This window comes from Geotrypetes seraphini, chromosome 3, assembly GCF_902459505.1.
Source record: "Geotrypetes seraphini chromosome 3, aGeoSer1.1, whole genome shotgun sequence".
Classification (NCBI taxonomy): domain Eukaryota; kingdom Metazoa; phylum Chordata; class Amphibia; order Gymnophiona; family Dermophiidae; genus Geotrypetes; species Geotrypetes seraphini.
This window is the reverse complement of record NC_047086.1, coordinates 237,663,851-237,685,179: the sequence shown is the minus strand read 5'-3', so window position 1 is coordinate 237,685,179 and position 21,329 is coordinate 237,663,851. Positions and strand designations below refer to the sequence as shown.

General features: G+C 43.3%; 1 protein-coding gene across 3 annotated transcripts in view; it reads left to right on the top strand.

Annotated features, from left to right (window-relative positions):
* UTRN (utrophin) overlaps positions 1–21,329 on the top strand; it is a 1,286,828-nt gene that overhangs the window by 468,255 nt on the left and 797,244 nt on the right. For all 3 annotated transcript variants that reach the window (XM_033935605.1, XM_033935603.1, XM_033935604.1), the window contains 6 exons: positions 296–471; positions 2,899–3,031; positions 5,528–5,677; positions 8,891–8,975; positions 9,524–9,738; positions 20,370–20,487. In XM_033935605.1, coding sequence (XP_033791496.1) covers positions 296–471; positions 2,899–3,031; positions 5,528–5,677; positions 8,891–8,975; positions 9,524–9,738; positions 20,370–20,487 — 877 coding nt within the window. The remainder of the gene's footprint in view (positions 1–295; positions 472–2,898; positions 3,032–5,527; positions 5,678–8,890; positions 8,976–9,523; positions 9,739–20,369; positions 20,488–21,329) is intronic.

Sequence of the window (21,329 nt, the reverse complement as noted above, 5' to 3'; positions counted from 1 at the left end):
AAACAAAAGTAGGTGCCTATTTTATAGAATTGGTGCTCTATTACAGAATTATCCCCTACGTCTTGTTACTGTCTTTACTTCTTTGCAACAAAAGATCTTTGCAACAAAAGATCTTCTCCTGGCTTCATGTGTCAATTTATCTGTCTGAGAAGGTGACCTCAAATAAAGTGTACTGTGGTTTCAAAAATCCAGGGACTCCAGAGTTCTGCTACTAATATGTAGATATGTACACCCAATGTAAGATCCATGCCAGAGAGGTTTAATCTGTGTGCACTACTCTTTGTGATCGTGACAGGAACTCGAGGAAGGAGTCGACAGTCATCAGCCCAGTTTCATAGCGCTGAACCGAACTGGTGAAGGAATCATACAGAGACTTCCCACCACTGATGGAAGCTTCCTGCAAGAGAAGCTTACGTGTTTAAACAAGCGGTGGAAAGCTGTCTCTGCCGAGGTCTCGGACAGACAGCAGAGGTAATGTCCAGAGATCAAGTTTACTGAGCACATGTCCAAGAGAAGATCTCATTTATGGAACTCTTGGAAGGTCATCCCTATACTTGCTATGTCAATGGTGATATCTGTATGGAGATTTAGGTTCAGGAAAGCTTTCTGTACAGGATACATGCCTGCAGCTGAATAGGAAAATAAGCACCATGATACCTCCTTTTCTTTTAATTTAACTGACAGAATGATTTGATGTAGAGTAATTTTCTTAAAGGCAATATATATACAGTATAGATACATAGATAGTGCAGGTAATTTTAGAAATATCTAGGGGTTTTATGAGTTTTATTGTAAACTGCTCTGATATCTTGCTGAAGGGAGGTGTTCCAAGTGTTAATATTTACACATGTAGATTGCAACACACACGTAAAGCCACATTTTAAACATACAAAAGGGTTGGAACTTGTATACCGCCATTTTTTATAGTTATACAACCACACTCAAAGCGGTTTACATACAGGTACATCAAGCATTTTCCTTATCTGTTCCAGTGGGCTCACGGTCTATCTAATGTATGAGGGCCATTTCATAAATAATGCACACTATTTTTTTTATTTACATGATTTTATTATTTTTTTTCCAAGTATTTCTTTATAATCCTTCAATATAGTTTCCCGAGTCCCAACATTTGGGATGCTTCAGTATTTCATATAAGACACTGTTTATGTTCAGTTGCCTAATGGCTCAGGTAACGGTGGAAGAAAGCTCTTCCAGAGATGCAAAATTATGTCCATGCATAGGTTGTTTCAACTTTAGAAAAAGGTCGAAGTCTGGTGGACTCATGTCTGGACTGTAGGGAACATGAGGTAGCACATCCCAGCCGTATTCAAGTAGTTTTTCAATGACGACATTCCTTATGTGTGGGAGAGCGTTGTCGTGAAGAATGAGTGGCCCAGCCAAGAGCAACTGAGGTCGGGGTTTGTGCATTTTTCTGCGCATTTTTTGCAAAAAAAAATCACAATAATACACTGCTGTGACACTTCTTCCACATGGAACTTTGTCTGTGATGATGAAGCCTTCATGATCATAAGCAAAAATCATCATTTGTTTGACTTTTGATTGCGCTTGTTGAAATTTTTTTGGTCGTGGGGAAGATGGAGCTCTTCACTCATCATTGAAAAACTACGCGAATACGGCTGGGAGGTATTACGTCATGCTCCCTACAGTCCAGACATGAGTCCACCAGACTTTGACCTTTTTCCAAAGTTGAAACAACCTATGTGTGAACATCGTTTTGCATCTCTGGAAGAGCTTTCTTTTGCCAGTACCCAAGCCATTCGGCAACTGAACAAAAACGGTGTCTTGGATGAAATAATGAAGCTTCCCGGACGTTGGGACTCGATCATTGCAAAGCAGGGAGACTATACTGAAGGATTATAAAGAAATATTTGAAAAAAAACCCAAAACATGTAAATTAAAAAAAAAAGTGTGCATTATTTATGAAATGACCCTCGTACCAGGGTCAATGAAGGATTAAGTGACTTGCTCAGAGTCACAGGGAACAGCATGGGATTTGAATCCACAACCTCAGGTTGTAGCTGTAACCACTGCACCACACTTTCCTCCATGGCCAGGATGCAGAGAAGGGGGCATGGTTTGTGCAGACCAAAATAGTTTTGAGTGTATTTCCCACTTTACATTGAGAACATACTTATAATTTAACAAATTTGCAGGGTAACTTTTCTCCTGCTCTGAGGCACAGGTGGATATCAGCTGATTTTTTGGATCTGGAGTCTCCACTAGTGATGTGGGTAATGCTACTGTGCACAATTCTCTTAGTGTATAAGTAAGGGGGGGGGGGGCATTCACAGGAGAGACACATGGATGGGGCCAGCATCTAGGTGTGTAACTCATGGGATGCTATCAGCTAAATGCTTAACGGCCACATTTAGGCGTGTGCATTACAACTGCTATTGACATGGCATAAGTGGCATGCCTGAATAAAGGAACACTGATGCTGATTTACACTAGTATTCCATAATGGAATCTTGGCACTGAGATGCCTCTAGGCTGCATCTAGGCTTCTAAATTGTGGCACGCAGTGATAGAATTGACTCCTAGGTGACTGAATTCAGGCTCCTGTTTGTGGGGTTCTGCAAGGAGGCCTCATGCTTGGTGCCTGATGTATGGCTCCCAGCCCAGAACCATCATGGCAGTGTCCATACTAGTTCTCATGGTGCGGTGAAAGAAGAATTGATGGGAAAAAAATCCCTGAGTGGTTACAAAATGAAGGTCATAGTGCCAGATTTCAGCCCCAGTTCAATTTGAGCTGGAAGTATAAAGAGCAGGAGGAACTTTCCAAGTTAAATACCAGAGGATATTATGCTGTACTGTGGATTTTAAAAGTAAGCTCACATGGAAACTATATGGTACATTTTAATGTTGTGTTTCTAACAGGCTGAAAGGGCAAAGCCAGCAATTGACAGAGTATAGGCAGAGGCTGGCTGAATTTGAGTGCTGGTTGGAAAAGACCGACAGTGCTGTGAGCAGAGCCATACCTGACAGTGATGACAACTTGCAAGAGATTAAGGTACATTTGATTACAGCAGGGGTGTCAAAGTCCCTCCTTGAGGGCCGCAATCCAGTCGGGTTTCAGGATTTCCCCAATGAATATGCATGAGATCTATGTGCATGCACTGCTTTCAATGCATATTCATTGGGGAAATCTTGAAAACCCGACTGGATTGCGGCCCTCAAGGAGGGACTTTGAGATCCCTGGATTACACTGTGGCAGGTGTAACTCAGAATTTCTCTCTCTTGGAAAAACAAGATGAACTTTTCAATAATGTTAAATCTTGTTCTTGAAAAGTGGTGTTCAGTGGATTCTTGTTACCAGCAGTGGTTTGTGTGTCTGTGGCCTACAAAGCCACCTAACCCAATCCTCCTCCCCTCCCGGCCCCCTTTCAGTAATACTGCAAGATTTCAGCTAGGGTTCAGAGTCTCTGTTTGAAAGTGGGACCATGGAGAGCTGAAGCAACTAGAGATCACTCACCCTAAACAAAGCCAAAATCCCCCAGTAAGGCTGGGGTTGGGGGTCTTGCACATGGTGTCTGTTCTTGTATCAAGGGCATTGGGTAGGGAGTATAATCAAATGGAAAAGAGGTGTTAAATGATCACCTGATGAGCCTCTTGCTGAGTGGCAGATCAGATGATCAGTGTGGGGAGGGGAGTTAAAAAGGATCTGATGTCACAAAGGAATCGGGGCGGGGGGGGGGCACTTACACTTGCTCCTGGAGGCACATGTAAATGTTGGAATTCAGATATTTGTTTCACATCAATGTGGATTCCCCTTGTAAAATGGTGGTGTACAGCGATGTGCAAGGCATATCCATACCATTCCATCTGTCCACCCCTACCATGCCACCTTGCAAAACAGAAGTGGCGAGTCCCTTCCTGTAATAACATTTACACTTGTATGACACTATGTACATGTGTAAACGCTGCTGCTTGCACATGGGAGAAGTGCCTTAGTGGGTAATTATGGAACTGATGTGGATGTGCAGAACAGCAAATTACTTTCTAAAGGTGTCTGGGCTATAATACATAAAAGCAGCTGCTTAGGAAACCTAGTGCCTTCCTTTATAAAAAGTACATGTAGACATTTCTGGGGGCAGAAAATGGATGGAATAGGAAAAGGGTTGGCACTTATGTGCTAATTCCTATCAGCACAGGTGTAACTTTGTATGAGAGCAGTTGGATAGGCTACTTTATATAAGCATATACATTGTCTTTATCTGTGAAGGATATCATATGTGCCCAGGGACTCAGTCATAATGCACGTAAATTTGACTACATCATCCCTATTCCAATCAACCCTACCTCTTCCAAGTACTGAACTCTGAAGGCACACACAGATACCCATATCAAGTTTCAAGTTTATTTAAAATTTCTTATACCTCCCAATCAGTCTTCTAGGCGGTGTACAAATTTGTAAAAACAAAGGACAAACTTTAAATAAAATAAGTTTGAAGTGACACTACGTCACCAAATTCTAACTATAAAAACTATTAAAAACACAGACAAACAAGAACATAAGGTAAAAGGCAAGAACTACATAAGGCAAAGTAAAAGAAAACAATTAAGGAAAAAACAAGAGGAAGGGCTGCTGTAAGCTCAGTAGTATTTTCACTCAGTTGCTCTTAAAAGGACAGTTAGACCTCAAAGGCATCAAGGAAGAGAAATGTCTTTAGCTTCGTCTTAAAGTTATTAAGATTTGATTCTTCACGTAAATCATTTGGTATACTATTCTAAAGAGAGGGGGCAGTGACTGAGAAGATGGTAGATCTCATTGTATATATAAACTTCAGTGACGGTATAGAGGAGAGGTTATTAGCTGTTGATCTTAGGGACCTAGAAGGAATATAAGGGGTAAGAAGATTATTTATAAATTCCGGCTGATTGTTTTGTCTAGTCTTAAATGTTAACAGAATAATTTTGTAAGTGATTCTATGATCCACTGGCAACCAGTGGACTTCTTGCAACAAGGGAGTGACATGGTCAGATTTCTTTGCATTGAATATGATTTTTACAGCAGTGTTTTGTATTATCTGAAGTCTCCGTATTTCTTTTTTAGTTATACCCTTATAAAGGGCATTACAATAGTCGATGCACGAAATCACAAGAGAGTGAATCAAGATATTCAAAGCTGCGGCATCTAATAGTTTCGATAATGATCTGATCATACGTAGCCTATAAAAGCAATGTTTTGTCCCTCATTTTTTATTTTCTATTACAAATTGTAGTTCTACCCCCTAACCTCACTTTTTATGTCTGCGTCAATCTTCCTCCCCTAATTTTTAGATTGTAAGCCGCCTAGAAGACTCTTACCATTTTGCGAGATAAGTCATTAATAAACTTGAAACCTGTTATCATGTTGCCCTCCATATGTCTATTCTTTAGTAAATGTGCTCTTTTGGGTTTCTGTTTTTTTTTTTTTTTTTTTTTTTGCGTAAACGGTCCAAGAGGAGAACTAAAACAGTTTGTCTACTGTTGACTTCTGATCATAGCTCTCTCCTGCCCTCTGTAGGATTTGGTGAAGGAGCTGGAACTGCAGAGTGACAAACTGAAATGGCTGAGTCGAGCTGGTCCTGAGATTCTTGCAGATAAAAGCTGTGGCCTGCAGGAGAAAGATGAACTTTCTGCCAGACTCAGAGCTATTGGTGTGAGCTGGAGTAAGGTGAGCCTTTTCCATATATGTATGCCATTCAGCTGGCAGTGACTCATACAGACAAGAAATAGAACTGAAGAAGAAGCACAGGTGAATTGTTTTCTTAAAGTTGTTTTCTTTGAATTTCATTTTGTGGACAGGACGTGGAACAAATGACTGTTAGAAAGGGAGATGTTCAGGATAAGATTCTTAAGAAACTGAGCAGATCAATCAGAAGGTGTGTTTGGCTGCTGTGATGCAGGCGACTCTGGTCTGAACTTCCTATATGATGGAATCTGCAGAGGTTAGGTTTGTTCTAGAGGTGTGACGTTCTCAGTCCTGGGGAGACAAAGAGGGAAGATGGCCGCAACCTCTTCAGGGATCCCTACTAGTCAAAGGAGCTCTGCTGAAGGCAAGATTATGAGGAAAATTTCTCTAGTTATCTTGGTCAGTGAAGGCACATATTTGGTTTGGGGGTGATTAATTTCCATCAAACACCGACTCAAGGGCCATGGGACGTATTTACTGCTTTAGATGAGTTCTGGAAGGATCGAGAAATTGCCCTAGAACTCTCATCCCCTCATGTATTACCTTGTACTTGGGGAAAAGTTTTTAAAGTTTCCCCTAATGCAGCTAAGAATTCTCTCTAGTGCAGCTAAGAAAAAGTGACAACTGCAAGATCCACTCAGTGATGATAAGCATGAGATTCAGAGGCAACATAGTCTTTCCTTCTTATACAATCCATGGAAGGAAGACATGACCATGGTGGCTAAAGGGCTACATCATCTTTGGATAACTCTCAGGTAGATTCAATGAAAGATATCACAGCAACTGATAACTTTCTTCTGCTGTTCCTGAGACCTTTTCAATTGATAGTTTGAAGATTTCAATGATACCTAGTTTGAAACATCTTTGGATTTGGTTAGATTTGCCCTTATCTTTATCTCTTCAGCTGAAGAATACCATTCAAGAAGCCTTTTAAACATTGAGGTTGATTAGAAGATTGAATAATTTCTTATCACAAACTAATTTTATAACTGCAGTTCAGAGTCTGATCACCCCATTATAGACTATATGAATTCATTGTATTCGGGTTTACCAGTATGCAATCTATTTGCACTACAAATTGTTCAGAATGCAGCTACACATTTGTTGACAAGCACACCTAGATTTTCTCTTATTTTGCCCATATTTGAAAGATCTACACTGGCTACGAATTCATTGGAAAGTAAAATTCAAGATATTAGTTCTGACCCTCAAGGCCTTGAATAATGATGCTCCGTTGGCAATTGTAAATTTTTAAAAGATATACAGACCTGTTAGTAGTCCGTGTTCAATGAATACATTTTTGCTTGATGTTCCCTCTTTTCACCAAATAAGACTGAATGAATAGCGTTCCTCCATATTTTATATTAAGGGTTTCAGACAATGGAATACTCTCCCGTTGGAACTGTGTAAAATCACTTCGATAATTCAATTTTGCAATCTACTGAAAGCACAATTTTTGGGTTCAGGCTTTTACAGCTGCTTAAAATTACTGCTGTGGACATCTCTGCTCTGCTCACTTTCCTGCCACTACAAGAAATATACAAAGTTTCTGTTTTATTTTTATTTATGTTAGTGCTTTATGTTGAATTTGTGTTTTTTATCATTTATTTTAAAAAAAATTCTTTTCTGCCTACAACCTAGGTGGATTGCAATAAAACAAACACAGAATATTTCACATAGGGCTCCTTTTACTAAGCTGCGATAGCATTTGTAGCGTGCGCTAAACCCACGCTACGTGGCTAGAACTAACGCCAGCTCAATGCTGGCGTTAAAATCTAGCACGTGCTAAAACCACTATCGCAGCTTATTAAAAGGAGCCCATAGTCTTCACAACAAAACAAACTGCAACAAGTAACCCTACTACACCATTCCTTTTTCTAAAATTTCAAATATATCATGTATGCTTTATTGTAAATCACCTAGAATTATAGGATGGAGTGGGTTATAGATGCTATAAACCAGTGTATCTCAAACTGTGTGCCGGGGCACATTAGTATGCCTCCTGAGATTCCAAGTGTGCCGCGGCACACTGAGGAGGAAGAGAGGCACCTACCAGCTGATTTCCCTATGCGGTACGGCGCCAGCGCTGCCTGATTCGCCGAAGGCCTGCATGTTTCCCCCTTCTCTCTAGCATCCTCCGGCTTTCCCCCTGGCCTCCTGGTCTCACTTTTAAAGCTAATTACAGCAGCCTGCAGAGGATTGCCAGTAGGTAAAATGATTTTATTTTTAATATAGTGATTGAATTGTGTCAGTTTTGAGAATTTATATCTGCTGTGTATATGAAAAATGAATGGAAAAAATTGCATTACAATTAGTAAAGGGGATGGGATCTGGGGTAGAGCTTGGGTGGGCCTCGGGAGGTCTGTGGTTGGGGTACTCACTTGATATTTGTTAGACTTAGGGGGTACTTAGCTTGAAGTAGTTGAGAAACACCACTGTAGGCAATCAGCTGGCGCCAGTGCCTCTCCTTCTCTCCGGCCCTCTTCCTTGCTGGCACCCCCTACTGGCGTCTCAGGGCCCATCTGAAGGGCCTGTGCACATATGCGGACGTTGATGTGATGATGTCACTTATATGCGTGATGTTATCACAGCGATGTCCGTGCATTTCTGGGTGCCTCAAGCCGTGGCCACTACCTTTAGTGTGCCCCGGCTCGAGAAAGTTTGAGAGACACTGCAATAAACAAACAAACTCACCCTTCTGAAGGATTAGTAGGACTATTGCCACTGTTAAACACACACTTGCTTGGGAGGTGAAATTAAGGTAGCAGATGGTATTTTGTGGGGATACTTCTGAAGGATGGGGGATTGCAGTTGTTTTGCTTGTTTTCTCCTTTGATATGGAACTTCATACATCAGTGTGTCATTTGAGGATTTGGGAGAGAAACTTGTGAACTGAAGAGCATGTACTTCAGTTCCGAAGAGCAACCTGGAAGTGCCTTTTCCGTTGGAAATCTGAAGTGGACCAAACATCTCATATTTCATTGCATGAATGGAACTGTTCAAAGAATCCCTCAATTTGCTTTGGCATGTAAACTGCTCATGAGATGGCAGTGTTAAGAGTGGTACCGGATTACTTAAAAAAAAAAAAGTGCTGTGTATTTGTCCATTAGTTTTATTTACTTAATCATTTCAAAACTGGATTCTGTCGCTCCACTGATTTTGTTTTCCTCCTCCTTCCATTTCTATACCACTTAGGTGTGCAAAGAATTGCCTGACAAAGTGAAAGAACTGGAGTCTTTCCGACAGCCACCTTCTTATGCGATGCAACAAAATGTATCTGGTGAGTGCTGAGAAGAAACAGAATTCTCCATCCTGCCTCTCCTAGTACAGTTTAATTGTGCCACAGTGAAACCTCTTGGCTGCTATTATGACAGGGATTGTTCATTGTTATAATGTCCTACAAAGAGCACTGTTGGGGGGGAGGAGGAGTGGTGGAGTCTATGGTGAGGACTGGTTTAGTAGGGATTGATACAAGGCTTACAAAGCTGCGCTAGCATTTTTAGCGCACGCACTGGATTAGTGCATGCTAGCCAAAAAATTACCGCCTGCTTAAAAGGAGGCGGTAGCGGCTAGCACGTGCGGCATTTTAGCGTATGCTAAAGCCGCTAGCGCACCTTTGGAAAAGGAGCCCTAAGTTCTGGTGACAGAAATGTTATCCTAGCAAGGGGGTTAGGAAAAGAGAATTTGTCTGAGTTCCCAACCTATACCTGAGACAGGCCTCTTGGGAGAAATACATGTTTTGTTTGTGTATAATAGGAAATATGACAGCATTTTATCACTCTGTGATAAATGAAGCATTTTATTAAGGCCAGTTCTTAATTATTTCAGCCTCCCTTACTCTCCAGAGGGTCATGCTAGTGTCCTCTGCCACTGACATCCCTGTGCAGACACAGCAGAGCTTTGAACTTCCTGTTCCTGCTGATCTAGACAGAACCGCCACAGAACTGGCTGACTGGTTGGTACTGATTGACCATATGCTCACATCCAACATTGTTACTGTAGGAGATGCAGATGAGATCAAACAGACGATGGCACGTATGAAAGTAAGTGTGACTTGAGCACCCAAACCAAGTTGTTAATGAAGGCACCAATTTGGTTTTCTCCAATTTCATCATAAAACATAAATATATGCTTTTTTGGCTAGACAACTGCATTCTATTCCGTGGGCAACTAAGGAAGTTTAATTTGGATTTATTTAAACCTTTTCAGTAGTAGCTCAAGGTAAATTACATGTAGGTTCTGTAAGTATTTTCCTGTCCCTGTAAGGCAGTGTATTGCAAACTGTGTACTGTGGTGAGATTCAGGGTGTGCCGCGAGGTGCCGGAGCCGGCTGACTACCTACAGGACATGCCTCTCGCAGCGAGAGTCACGTTCTGTAGGCAGTCAGCTGGCGCCTCTCCAAATCGGGGCCCTATCTGGAGGGCCTCCGTGCATGCACAGATGTCAACATAATGACCTCACATATGCGCATGACATCGTCAGTCGATGTCCGTGCATGTCCAAAGAGACCCTCCTGCCGCGACCCCAAGTTTAGTGTACCGCGGCTTCAAGAAGTTTGTGACACACTGCTGTAGGGTATATGTGAAGCAGGGGGAGAATTAAATGACTTTTTGAGATCACAAGGAGCAACAGTGGGATTTGAACCAGGCTTTTCTCCATTCTTAAGCTACTGAATCAAAACCCTACCACCACCAATCCCTTTTCAATGTCAGCTAAGATGGGGAGGAAAAGGGGGAAAAGCATAGGTGCTCTCCCTCAGTGGTTTTCACATTTGTAATTCCATTGACTAGATCAACTGGTCCCAGCCTGGGGCCGATTTAGCAGCAGGAAGCGGAGGTAAGCTCCTGCGTCTCTGGGAGTCACTTCTTTCACAGCTGCTTCTGGCCAATATACTGGATGGTAAAAACGAATGTGGCTTTTATTCGGTCTGATTTATTGGGATGAGAAACATTAATGGAAATCAGTGCTTTCTGTGAATAGCCACTCGAGGCTGTGAGACTAGTGTTGAAACCAAGCTGTCATGTTTCATGGCTGGACACACAGTGAACAAAAGTCCTGTCGTTCCACAATTGTGATGCTGATACATCTTTTGGCTGAAGTGTAGCTGCAACTCTAGAAACTTCACTGACCGTTGGCATGCACAAAGTTTGGGGTCCTAAATGATACTAACATTTAGGAGCTAATTTTGTAATGCAGTAAGAAGGTGCCTATTTCTCACGTACAATATATTATAGGGATGCATAGGTGTCCATGAATCTTTATAAAATCCTAGCACAAGTGCTGTAGAAATTGCACCTCGATGGCAGGCGCAGACATTATGCCTGCTGAAGAGCGGCTGTAAATGTCTGTGTATAATTTTATAAAGTATTGCATAAATATCACCTCATCCAGCCTCTGTCCCTGAGCATGCCTATAGTACAAGTTCATGCCAACTTGCACTGTGCAAACTTTAGGTGTGACTTAATTTTTTGAGAGTCCATATCTGCATATGAATTGGTGTTTTAAGCATGGAAATAATTTATAAAATCACCTTCTTAATGCTGTCCAAAACGAGGCACCCTGAAGCTCTTGCCAAATTTTCTGTGTTCTGTCACCGAGAGACTGGTACAGGGTATGAAGCTTCTTGTGTGCCAAATTGTAATGGAATGGAAAAAGATTATTTAGGCAGTCAGTTTTTCTGGATGGAGTCCGTGAAAACAGCCTTTTGTTTTTATTAAAGATAGAGGATCCCTTTTACTAAAGCTTAGCACAAGCTAAATGTTGCACATCCTATTTTATAGATATGGGTTATGGGGCACTTAGGGTCTTATTTTATATAGGCCACTTACATTAGGTGCCACTAGGCACCCTAATTGTGACCACCTGCCGGTGCCTAAGTTCTGTGCGGATCCTGAACTTATTTTTTTTTAATTGGCTTAATCAGCATGGTAATTGACCACGTTAATTTTCATCCAATTAAATAAAAAAACATTAAACAATTTAAGAGTGGCACCAAGCTCTTAGGGTGCCTAGCAATGCCCAAGTGGAGGCGCCTTCCCAAGCCTAAGGATGCCTACTGACACCTATATGAAAAAGTAGGTATGGATAGGGATGGAGAATAGGTGTGGGTGAGTTAGGCAGCTAATGTAGATGTAGGTAAAGCGGCACCTACCTTTAGGATGCCTAGTGACGTCTAGGTTCGCTTAGGTGCCTCTAAGGGTGATTCTATAAATGGTGCCTAGTGGTTGATTAATAACTATGCAAACTGGCACCATTTATGGAATCTGACCCTTAGCGCATACTAATGTAATAAGAACATAAGAACAGCCTTACTGGGTCAAACCAATGGTCCATCCTGCCCGGTATCTTGTCTCCATGGAGGCCATTCCAAGTCACAAGTACCTGGCAAAAACTCAATTCTGTATCGTTTGGCAGACTGGTATAGTCCTTATGAATGGGTAATATGCCTCACTGCTACCAGCAGGTGGAGACTGAGATAAAACTTGTATATCAGTATAGCATGCCCCTCTTGCTACTCTAGTTTTCCTCAGTCTCCGGTAGCAGGTGGTAAGGCTTTTCAGCTCCCCTCTTAGCACTGTTGGAACTTGGTTTGTGGACTCCTGGTTCCCCTTTTTGTGCCGAATAGAGCTTGGGCGAGTTCTGTTTGGGGATCCATTCAACCTTGGGGGTGTTAAACCCGGCTGGTCTCGTGATGGGTCCCTCCTCCACCTCCCCATATTTTTGTAGTGGGCCTCAGCAGGTGGCCTGGCCCCCTGGTTGGTCAGCCCTCCAGCTTTGAGAGCCATGGAGTCTGTTCTGACTAAGTAAAAAGAAATAACAAAAAAATCCTGAGATGTGCAGGTCTAAAGGGCAAATTTCCCTTTATAACTGCCTTTTTATGTGTTTTTTCTCAACTAACCGGCACTTTCTTTACAGCTAGGGCGGTTTTCAGCACAATGAGCTCTTTTAAAGGGAAAAAGTGCTCCTTGTGCTCTAGGTGCGAGGTAACTCGTGGCCGGCCTGTGCAAATGTTGTGCAGGCTGTAGTGGTGGGGAAGCCTCATTGGCAGCGGATGCTGGCAGCCAGGGCACCCCGTTGCATGTACCTTGTGGTTCGACCAGATTATTGGGAAGCCCGGCTTCCCCCGACGCCCATGCGGGGTGGGGGGGTCCCCAGCCTCTGACGGTCAGGGAGCACAAGATTCCCTTACCGCCGGTTCGGCTGGGGATTCCCTTTTCGCGTCGATCGGTTCCTCGGCCTCAGCGTCAGGAACGTCCCAGGCTTTTCAGGCGCGGCAGGCTGCAGGAGCTCCGATTTTAGCGGTTTCAGATCCAATTTCAGCGGGAACCTCATCATTCATTTCAGTTACCTCAGGTGACCTTCCCTCTGGGCAAGGTATGTTAGGGTCCCCTGGTGGGGTAGGGAGTCCCTTGGGGCTGCTGCTGATCTTTCCCCCTGAATTTATGTTAGCACTTTATAAAGCTTATGTGCTGGCGGCAGGAGGTTCCGTGTCCACTCCGGGGGTCTCGGGGGGGGGAGGTATTTAACCTCGACATCTTCCCCAATGCGGCCCCAAACAGTGGTGGTTTTGTCCCCTTTACTCCTCTCATCCAAATGCCCGAGGGTCTCTTAGGATGAGGATTTTTTCCCAGAGGAGCATGAGGTGATTGATGAGAACCTGGATCCTTGGGGGGATCCTCTTAGATGGCCAGTTTCCGCCGGCGAGGAGTTCGAGCACCCCCCAGCCAGTGAAGATGCGTCTGTGGTGTGCATTTTTCAGCAGGAAGAGCTCCATGAGTTAATCCTTCAGGTCTCCTCAGTGTTGCACTTTGAGAACCCCATGTCGGAGCCCCCATGTACGGTGGACCCCTTGCTTAAGGGGATTCGCTCTGCTTCCCGCTCTTTTCCTATGCATCAGGATATTTGGGACATCATGCTCACTCAGTGGCAGGTGCCGGAAGCCCCTTTTCACTTTGTGCGCTCCATAGCCCGCCTGTATCCCATTCCGGAAGGGGATAAGGATACTCTGAAGTTGCCTGTAGTGGATGCAGTGGTCTTGGCCATGTCTAAGCGGCATACCGTGCCTGTTGAGGGCGGTGCAGCCTTGAAGGACCCGGAGGAGCGTAAGTTGGAGTCCCTCCTTAAACAGAGTTTTGATGTGACAGCTTTGTCGGTCCAGGCAGCTATGTGTGGCGAGCTGGTGGCTTGGGCGTGTTTTTGTTGGGCCCTGCATGTACTTGATAATAAATCTGAGAATTGGATCTTGTTAAGTCAAGCAGTTGCCAAAATTGAATTGGGTGCTTCTTATCTCTCGGATGCCATGTATGACCTCTTGTGAGCTTCTGCCAAGTCTCTGGCCTTAGGAGTGGCAGCACGCTGTACCTTGTGGCTTCATGCTTGATTGTCGGATTCGGTGTCCAAAGCTAAGTTGACGAAGTTTCCTTTTAAAGGATCTTTCTTGTTTGGTGAGGACCTGGACAAGTTGGTTCAGACTCTCACTGATTCTGAAGTGCCTAGTTTGCCTGAGGATAGGCCTAGGCCTAGGCCGCTGGCTTGAGGCTGCGCTGCTCTTGGGTGAGGGCGTGAAGTCTGCTGCTTCTGCTCCGGTCGAGGAGCTGCTTCTTTTCAGTCTCCTGGGCTCTCAAGAGGCAGGTTCTTCCAGCGCATGCAGTCCTTTCGTGGGGCCTGCCGGGTGCGGGTAGCGCCCCTGCCAGGTCCCCTGCCACACGTACTGCATAATGACTCCTTGCAGGCACCTGTCTTGGTTCCGGTGGGTGCCCGGTTGAGAGACTTTTATCCACAGTGGGCAGACATCACGTCCGATCAGTCGGTTCTGGAAGTGATCCGGGACGGCTATGCTCTGGAGTTCGCCCGGTCCTTGTCAGACCATTTTCTTGCTTCTCCCTCGCAGGTGGCGTGGAAGCAGCAGGCCTTTCGCCAGACCTTTCAGAGATTGTTGGTTCCAGTCCCCCGCTGGAGTGAGGCACAGATTGGTACTCAATTTACTTTGTGGTGCCAAAGAAAGAAGTGACCTTTCGACCCATCCTGGTTTTGCAGGGGGTCAACAAGGGCTCTTCACGTGCCTTCCTTCCGCATGGAAACTCTACGGTCTGTGATTCTGGCGGTTCAGCCGGGGGAGTTTCTGACCTCTCTCGATTTGACCGAGGCCTACGTACACATCCCTATTCGGGTCTCCCATCATCGCTTCCTGCGCTTTGCGAACTTGGGGCAACACTATCAGTTCTATGCACTTCCCTTTGGTCTGGCCACGGCTTCGCGGATGTTCACCAAGGTGATAGTGGTTGTCATTGTGACAGCGTTGCGCAAAGAAGGCATTCTTGTTCATCTTTATCTGGTTGATTTGAGCCAAGTCGTTCCAGGAGAGCACTCGGGTCATGGCTTGGGTGGTGGAGTTTCTGCAGTCACTGGGATGGGTAGTCAACCTTATAAAGAGCCAGTTGTCTCCATCTCAGCGCCTGGAATATCTTGTGGTCCTGTTCGACACCTCCTTGGGGAAGGTCTTTCTTCCGGAGGCCTGGATAACCAAATTGCAATTTCAAATTCGCCTGCTTATGGCATCCCGGTGTCCTAGGGTGCAGGATTTCCTTCAAGTCTTGGGGTCGATGGCGGCCTCCCTCGATGTAGTGAGGTGGTCGCGGGCCCACATGTGGCCTCTTCAGTTTGCTCTTCTTTGGAGGTGGTCACCTCAGAGGCACAGTCTGGATCACCCTGTTGTGCTTCCGGGCTTAGCACGGGGCAGTCTTCGCTGGTGGTGTACAAGGAGCAAATCTGGATCAGCTGCAGTGGATGGTGCTGCTCACGGATGCCAGTCTTCTCGGTTGGAGGGGCTCAGTGTCTAGGTCACTCAGCTCAGGGCTCCTGGTCTACGGAGGAGGCTTCTTGGTCGATCAGTAGTTTGAAGACCAGAGCCATTCATCTGGCATTGCTAGCCTTCCAGTCCTTAATGATGGGCAAGTCAGTCTTTCGGACCATGCCACGGCAGTGGTCTATGTCAATCATCCGTGGAGCACCAGGAGCACTTTGGTGGTGCAGGAGGTGACTCTGCTCATGGTCTGGGCAGAGTCGCACCTTCAAGAGATCTCAGCATCCCACATAGGTTTAGTGGAGAATGTTCAGGCGGACTTCCTAAGTTGTCACATGCTAAATCCTGGAGAGTGGTGTCTAAGGCCTGTGGCCTTTCAGTTGATAGTGTAGTCTTGGGATCAGCCCCTCATGGACCTGATGGCCAAAAGTGTCAACGCCAAAATGCCCCGCTTCTTCTGTCATTGCCATCCGGACTTCGTGGTTCTGATGGTTCCGGATTGGCCTTGACCGTGGTACGCGGATATGGTGAGGCATCTGGTGGCGGATCCTCTTCCTCTGCCTCTCTTGGATGACCTTCTAACTCAGGGTCCCATTCCAATGTCTTACGGCTTGGCTCTTGAAAGGGATCACCTAGGTAAGAAGGGGTATTCAGATAAAGTGATCTCAATGCTCTTGGGGTCCCGGAGGCTTTCCACCTCTCGGGCTTATGTGAGGGTTTGGCTTCTATTTAAGGAGTGGTGTGCTGCGCATAGAGTGGTCTCTTTTCCTGCTTCCCTGCCTAACAGAGTTCTTGCAGGATGGCTTGGATAGGGGCCTGGCTTGGTCTTCTCTCCAGTTTCAGCTTGCGGCTTTGTCAGTCTTTCGGGGGTTCTTGAAAGGTCAGCGTTTGCCATTCCTGATGTGATTCGCTTCTTGTAAGCGGCCAAGTTGCTCAGGCCTCCCGTATGACTCTCTGTTCCATCTTGGGATCTGAATCTGGTTATGTCCATTCTAGTGCACCCTCCTTTTGAACCGTTGGGTGACTGCTCTTTGAAGGACCTTACTCTTAAGGTGGTCTTCTTGGTGGCCATTACTTCAGCTAGACGTGTTTCTAAGTTGCAGGCTTTCTCTTGTAGGGCTCCCTTCTTGGAGTTTTCTAGGGAGCGGGTTGTCTTGAGGCCTGTTCCTTCATTTCTGCCAAAAGTGGTTTCTCCTTTTCATGTCAATCTGTAGTTCTCCTGGTGTTAGGTTGTCGGGAGGGCTCTTCTGAGCAGAGACAGCTTCGCAAGTTGGATGTCAGTCGGGTCCTTCGCTTTTATGTGCAGAGGACCCAGGAGATCAGGAAATCAGATCATCTTTTTGTCCTTCTATTGGGTCCTCGTAAGGAGGATGGCGCTTCTAAGGCTACCATTGCGCGCTGGATCAAGGAGACTATTGCTTCCGCTTATCTTCTGAAGAAGAAGCCTGCTCCCGACTTTCTCAAGGCTCATTCCACTAGGGATCAGGCAGATTCTTGGGCTGAGTCTTCTCTAGTGCCTCCAGTGGATATTTACAAGGCTGCAGTTTGGTCTTCTCTGCATTCCTTTGTCAGACACTACCATGTGGATGCTCACGCACATTGGGACGCGTTATTCGGTGAACGTGTTCTAGTGTCGGCCCTTGATGGGTATGCTTAGGTACGTCCCATTTGTAAGGACTATACCAGTCTACCAAGCAATACAGATGGAGAAATTAGGTTCTTACCTGCTTATTTTCTTTCTGTTAGCTTGTAGACTGGTAAAGTCTTTGGGCCTTGTTTGCGGGTTTTTGCTCACTTGCAGATTTTGAATTTTTCTGTGGGTTGTAGTATTTTTCTAGGGCTGGGGAGAATTAGGAACAGCGATGATGGCTCGGCTAGCTTAGCTGATGAGCTGTGGGGATGTTTTACTTCCAGGATCAAGTTCTATATACATATTCCAACAGTTGTTTAAAGATGTTTAGTTGTTTTCTTACACTCCTGTTTGTAGTGTCATTTACTGTTTTTCAGTTAAGAAATTTACTAGGTTCTGCTTGGGTATTCGACAAACTGGAGTAGCAAGAGGGGCATGCTATACCGATATACAAGTTTGATCTCAGTCTCCACCTGCTGGTAGCAGTGAGGCATATTACCCATTCGTAAGGACTATACCAGTCTACAAGCTAACAGAAAGAAAATTAGCAGGTAAGAACCTAATTTCTCCTTAGTAGCAACATTCCATGCGCTAAGCTTTTGTAAAAAGGTTCCATAGTGTTCTGTCATTGACAACTGTGTAAAGCTAGTCTTAAACAAGCACTTGATACTGCATGCCTTAAATGAAAAATTTAGCCTGGGCAAAATTGATTTAAAGCATATTGACGTACAGATTAATGTGTATAAAGTCAACTTGCACATTTAAAAACCTCTAACCTGATTTTAAAAAAATGTTTGTGTGTGAAATGGTGGAGAAAAGCCTGAAAAACTGGGGGTTAGGCCAAGAATCCAATTTTTTCTTGTGCATTTCTCAAATCTTTAGCTGTCCTGCCAGTTTTCCCAGCGGCTGCTTCTGCTGCCATCTGCTGTGCTTCCAGTGATTTATTTATTTTTATTTAACTAGAGGTCTTTATTGAACTGTTCAGAATCAGAAAGAACAGATTAAACTCGAAATGCCAGATTAATGTGCCAATTAATTGTGGCTGCTTGCAACTGTCAGATCCACAGAGCAACAGGATTTCAGGCATACATCATTGACTGGGGACCTTGGTAACCATAGGTGTATATGTGGCCAGCAGAAGGCACTTTTTAAAAATTTCATTTTCATTATCTGAAAACAGAGGTATAAAGATATGGAAAATCTAATACATTCAATATAAAGACAAACTAAGAAGCAAGTCCATCTAGCCCTCATCACGAAAGGAAAGGTATTGCTTAAATATAAGGAAATATACCCCCCTTTACGAAGTCACATTAGGTTTTTTGTTTGTTTTTTTTTTATCACTGGCTGTAGTGGTTTTAGCTCTGGCATTCATAGAATTCCTATGAGCATCAGAGGTAATACCGTTGAGGGCAGCAATAAGCCTAACACGGCTTTGTAAAAGGGGGTATAATGAAACTTTAGGATAATTAATCCAACATTAAATAGCATAGACTCATTCTAATTCTCCTCTAAAGAAATCATTTTTCCTGAGCTTTAAGAAATTGTTCTAATTGTAATGGTTCATAAAAAGCACAATCCCTATTTCGAAAGGTTAATAAACATTTACAGGGAAATAAAGAAAAAAAAAAAAAGTGGCACCCAGAGCTACAACTCTAGACTTCAATACCAAAAAGGCTTTGTATCTGAGTCATATTGCTCTGGCCACATCTGGAAATCTCAAAGCTTTAACTCAACCCCCCCCCCCCCCCACCCACGTAAACCCTGCATCTTTCTTCCTAAAGTATGTCTTCATAATTAATGATTTTACTTTTATTCAAACAACTAGTAATAGAGTGGTCTGTAGCACATCTTGAGACTCTTCAAGAAATGCAGTAAGCTCAAATTCACCAAATTCAGGTGATACCAATTGACACACTCCTTGTTTAGAAGGGATCTTTTTCTTACCAGGCAAATAATAACAATTATAAATAGGGAATGTGTCAGCATTTTCTAATCCTAAGACTTCTTTGAGATATTTTCTCAATAAAACCTCAGGTGATGATAGATAAAAAAAATTGGAAAGTTAACTTGTAGATTTATACCATCCAGGTATAAACAATGGGACATCATGGTAGCCAAATTATCTGTCATGCCTATGCTAGCCTAGTATATTCCCTGTAGAGCATATGTGACTAAATTGTACTATTAGAAAGATAAATAGTTTGTTAGATAATCTGGTGGCATTATCCTATGACTCCGTATTGTTTGGCATGGCAATGAGGGCTAAAAGCCAAATATCCTCTAATAATAATAAGCTTCTATTCATTATGACAACAGATTATGAATAATTGGAAAAATTGGGATAGGCTGAATTATAGTTTTTGGTGGAACTCTTTGTGTCACATATTCAAAATGGAAAGGATAATTGCCATGCAGCAGGGAAATTTTAAGAAATTTCAGGTTATTTGAGAGCCATTAACAAGATACTGTAAAGATTGAAGTTACTGCATAGAATAAATATTATTTTTTTCTTTTTTGTTCATACACGTCCAGGGTGGAATGGGGGTGGGTGGGAATATTTTGCTTATGAATACTTGTTGGATATAAGGGAGGGGGGATATGATGTGAGTTAGAATTTGATGATATATTAAGTGATGCGAATTTGATGATATATTAAGTGATGTTAAAATATAAATTATTATATTATATGTTACACTTATTGTGAGCTTTAAAAATGAATAAAGATTAACAAAAAAAAAAAATAGATAGATTTCTCAAAACATACTCCTTGACTGTAAAACTGTAACCCCACGTGATGTATACGAGTATATTGTAACCCTAACACTGTGAATGCTAAATATCACATCCTCACCAAACTGAACTGTTTGGTGAGGATGTGATATAAAATTAAAATAAATAATTAAATAAGCTAAAGGAAGGTTTCTAGCCCTTCTAATATTTTCCATCATTTCTATACTTTCTTTTTCTTAGGTCAAAATTTTATTGAAGTTTTCAGAAATACAACAAAAAGAAATAGTAATCATAATAAACAATGAACATATAATCCAATACAAACATGTCACTGTATAAATAGCCCTTAATGACAAGGCATAACCAATGAACGACAGAAGAAAAAAGATAAAATATAATTTCAAATGCAAACGATAAAATATTTCCTGGAGGCCTGAATTTCCACTGCTGACAGATTTAGCTGCAGGAGACACTTCTCGTATAATTGTTTAATCCTGTTTTTCTCTTAGATAACAAAAGAAGATTTGGAACAGCGACACCCCCAGCTCGATGCTGTATTCACCTTGGCTCAGAATTTGAAAAATAAAACAACTAGTTCAGATGTCAGGACAGCGATCACAGAAAAATGTAAGAGAGCTTTCCTGTTTTGCGTATAGAAACATAGAAACATGATGGCAGATAAAGGCCAAATGGCCTATCCAGTCTGCCCATTCGCAGTCTTCCTCTCTCTAAGAGATCCCACGTACCTATCCCAAGCTTTCTTGAAATCAGACACAGTCTCTGTCTCCACCACTTCTTGCGGAAGACTGTTCCATGCATCTACCACCCTTTCTGTAAAAAAGTATTTCCTTAGATTACTCCGGGAGTCTGTCACTTCTTAACTTCATCCTATGCCCTCTCATTGCAGAGTTTCCTTTCAAATGAAAGAGACTCGACTCATGTGCATTTACATTACCTAGGTATTTAAACGTCTCTCTAGAACAATACTAATAATAACAATCTATAAATTAATCACTCCAAAAAATGTTATTAGCCAAGTGGTGGAACTACCCATTGAAAACCCATTTAAGTAAAGTGGAGAAAAAGCCTCAACTTAATTTTATATGCAGACGGCAACCCAATGAGTTTTTCAGCCGTTCTTAATCTGGATTAAGCCGTTGTTATCTGGGTACCGTATTTTCACGCATATAACGCGCACGTTATACAAGATTTTACAAACCGCGCATAACCATGCGCGTTATATGCATGAGCGTGTTATACAATTGTTTTCTGTCTTGCTGGTGCCCTCCTCCATCTTTCTGCAGCGTTCGCTGAAAGCTGCAGAAGCGGCTTCCATGCGCCTCCTGCGGCTGGGAAGCATTCCCTCTGACGTCGTGACGTCAGAGGAACACTTCTGGGTCAGCCGCAAGAGGCACATAGGATCCGCTGCCCGTGGCTTTCAGCGAACGATGCAGGAAGATGAAGGAGGG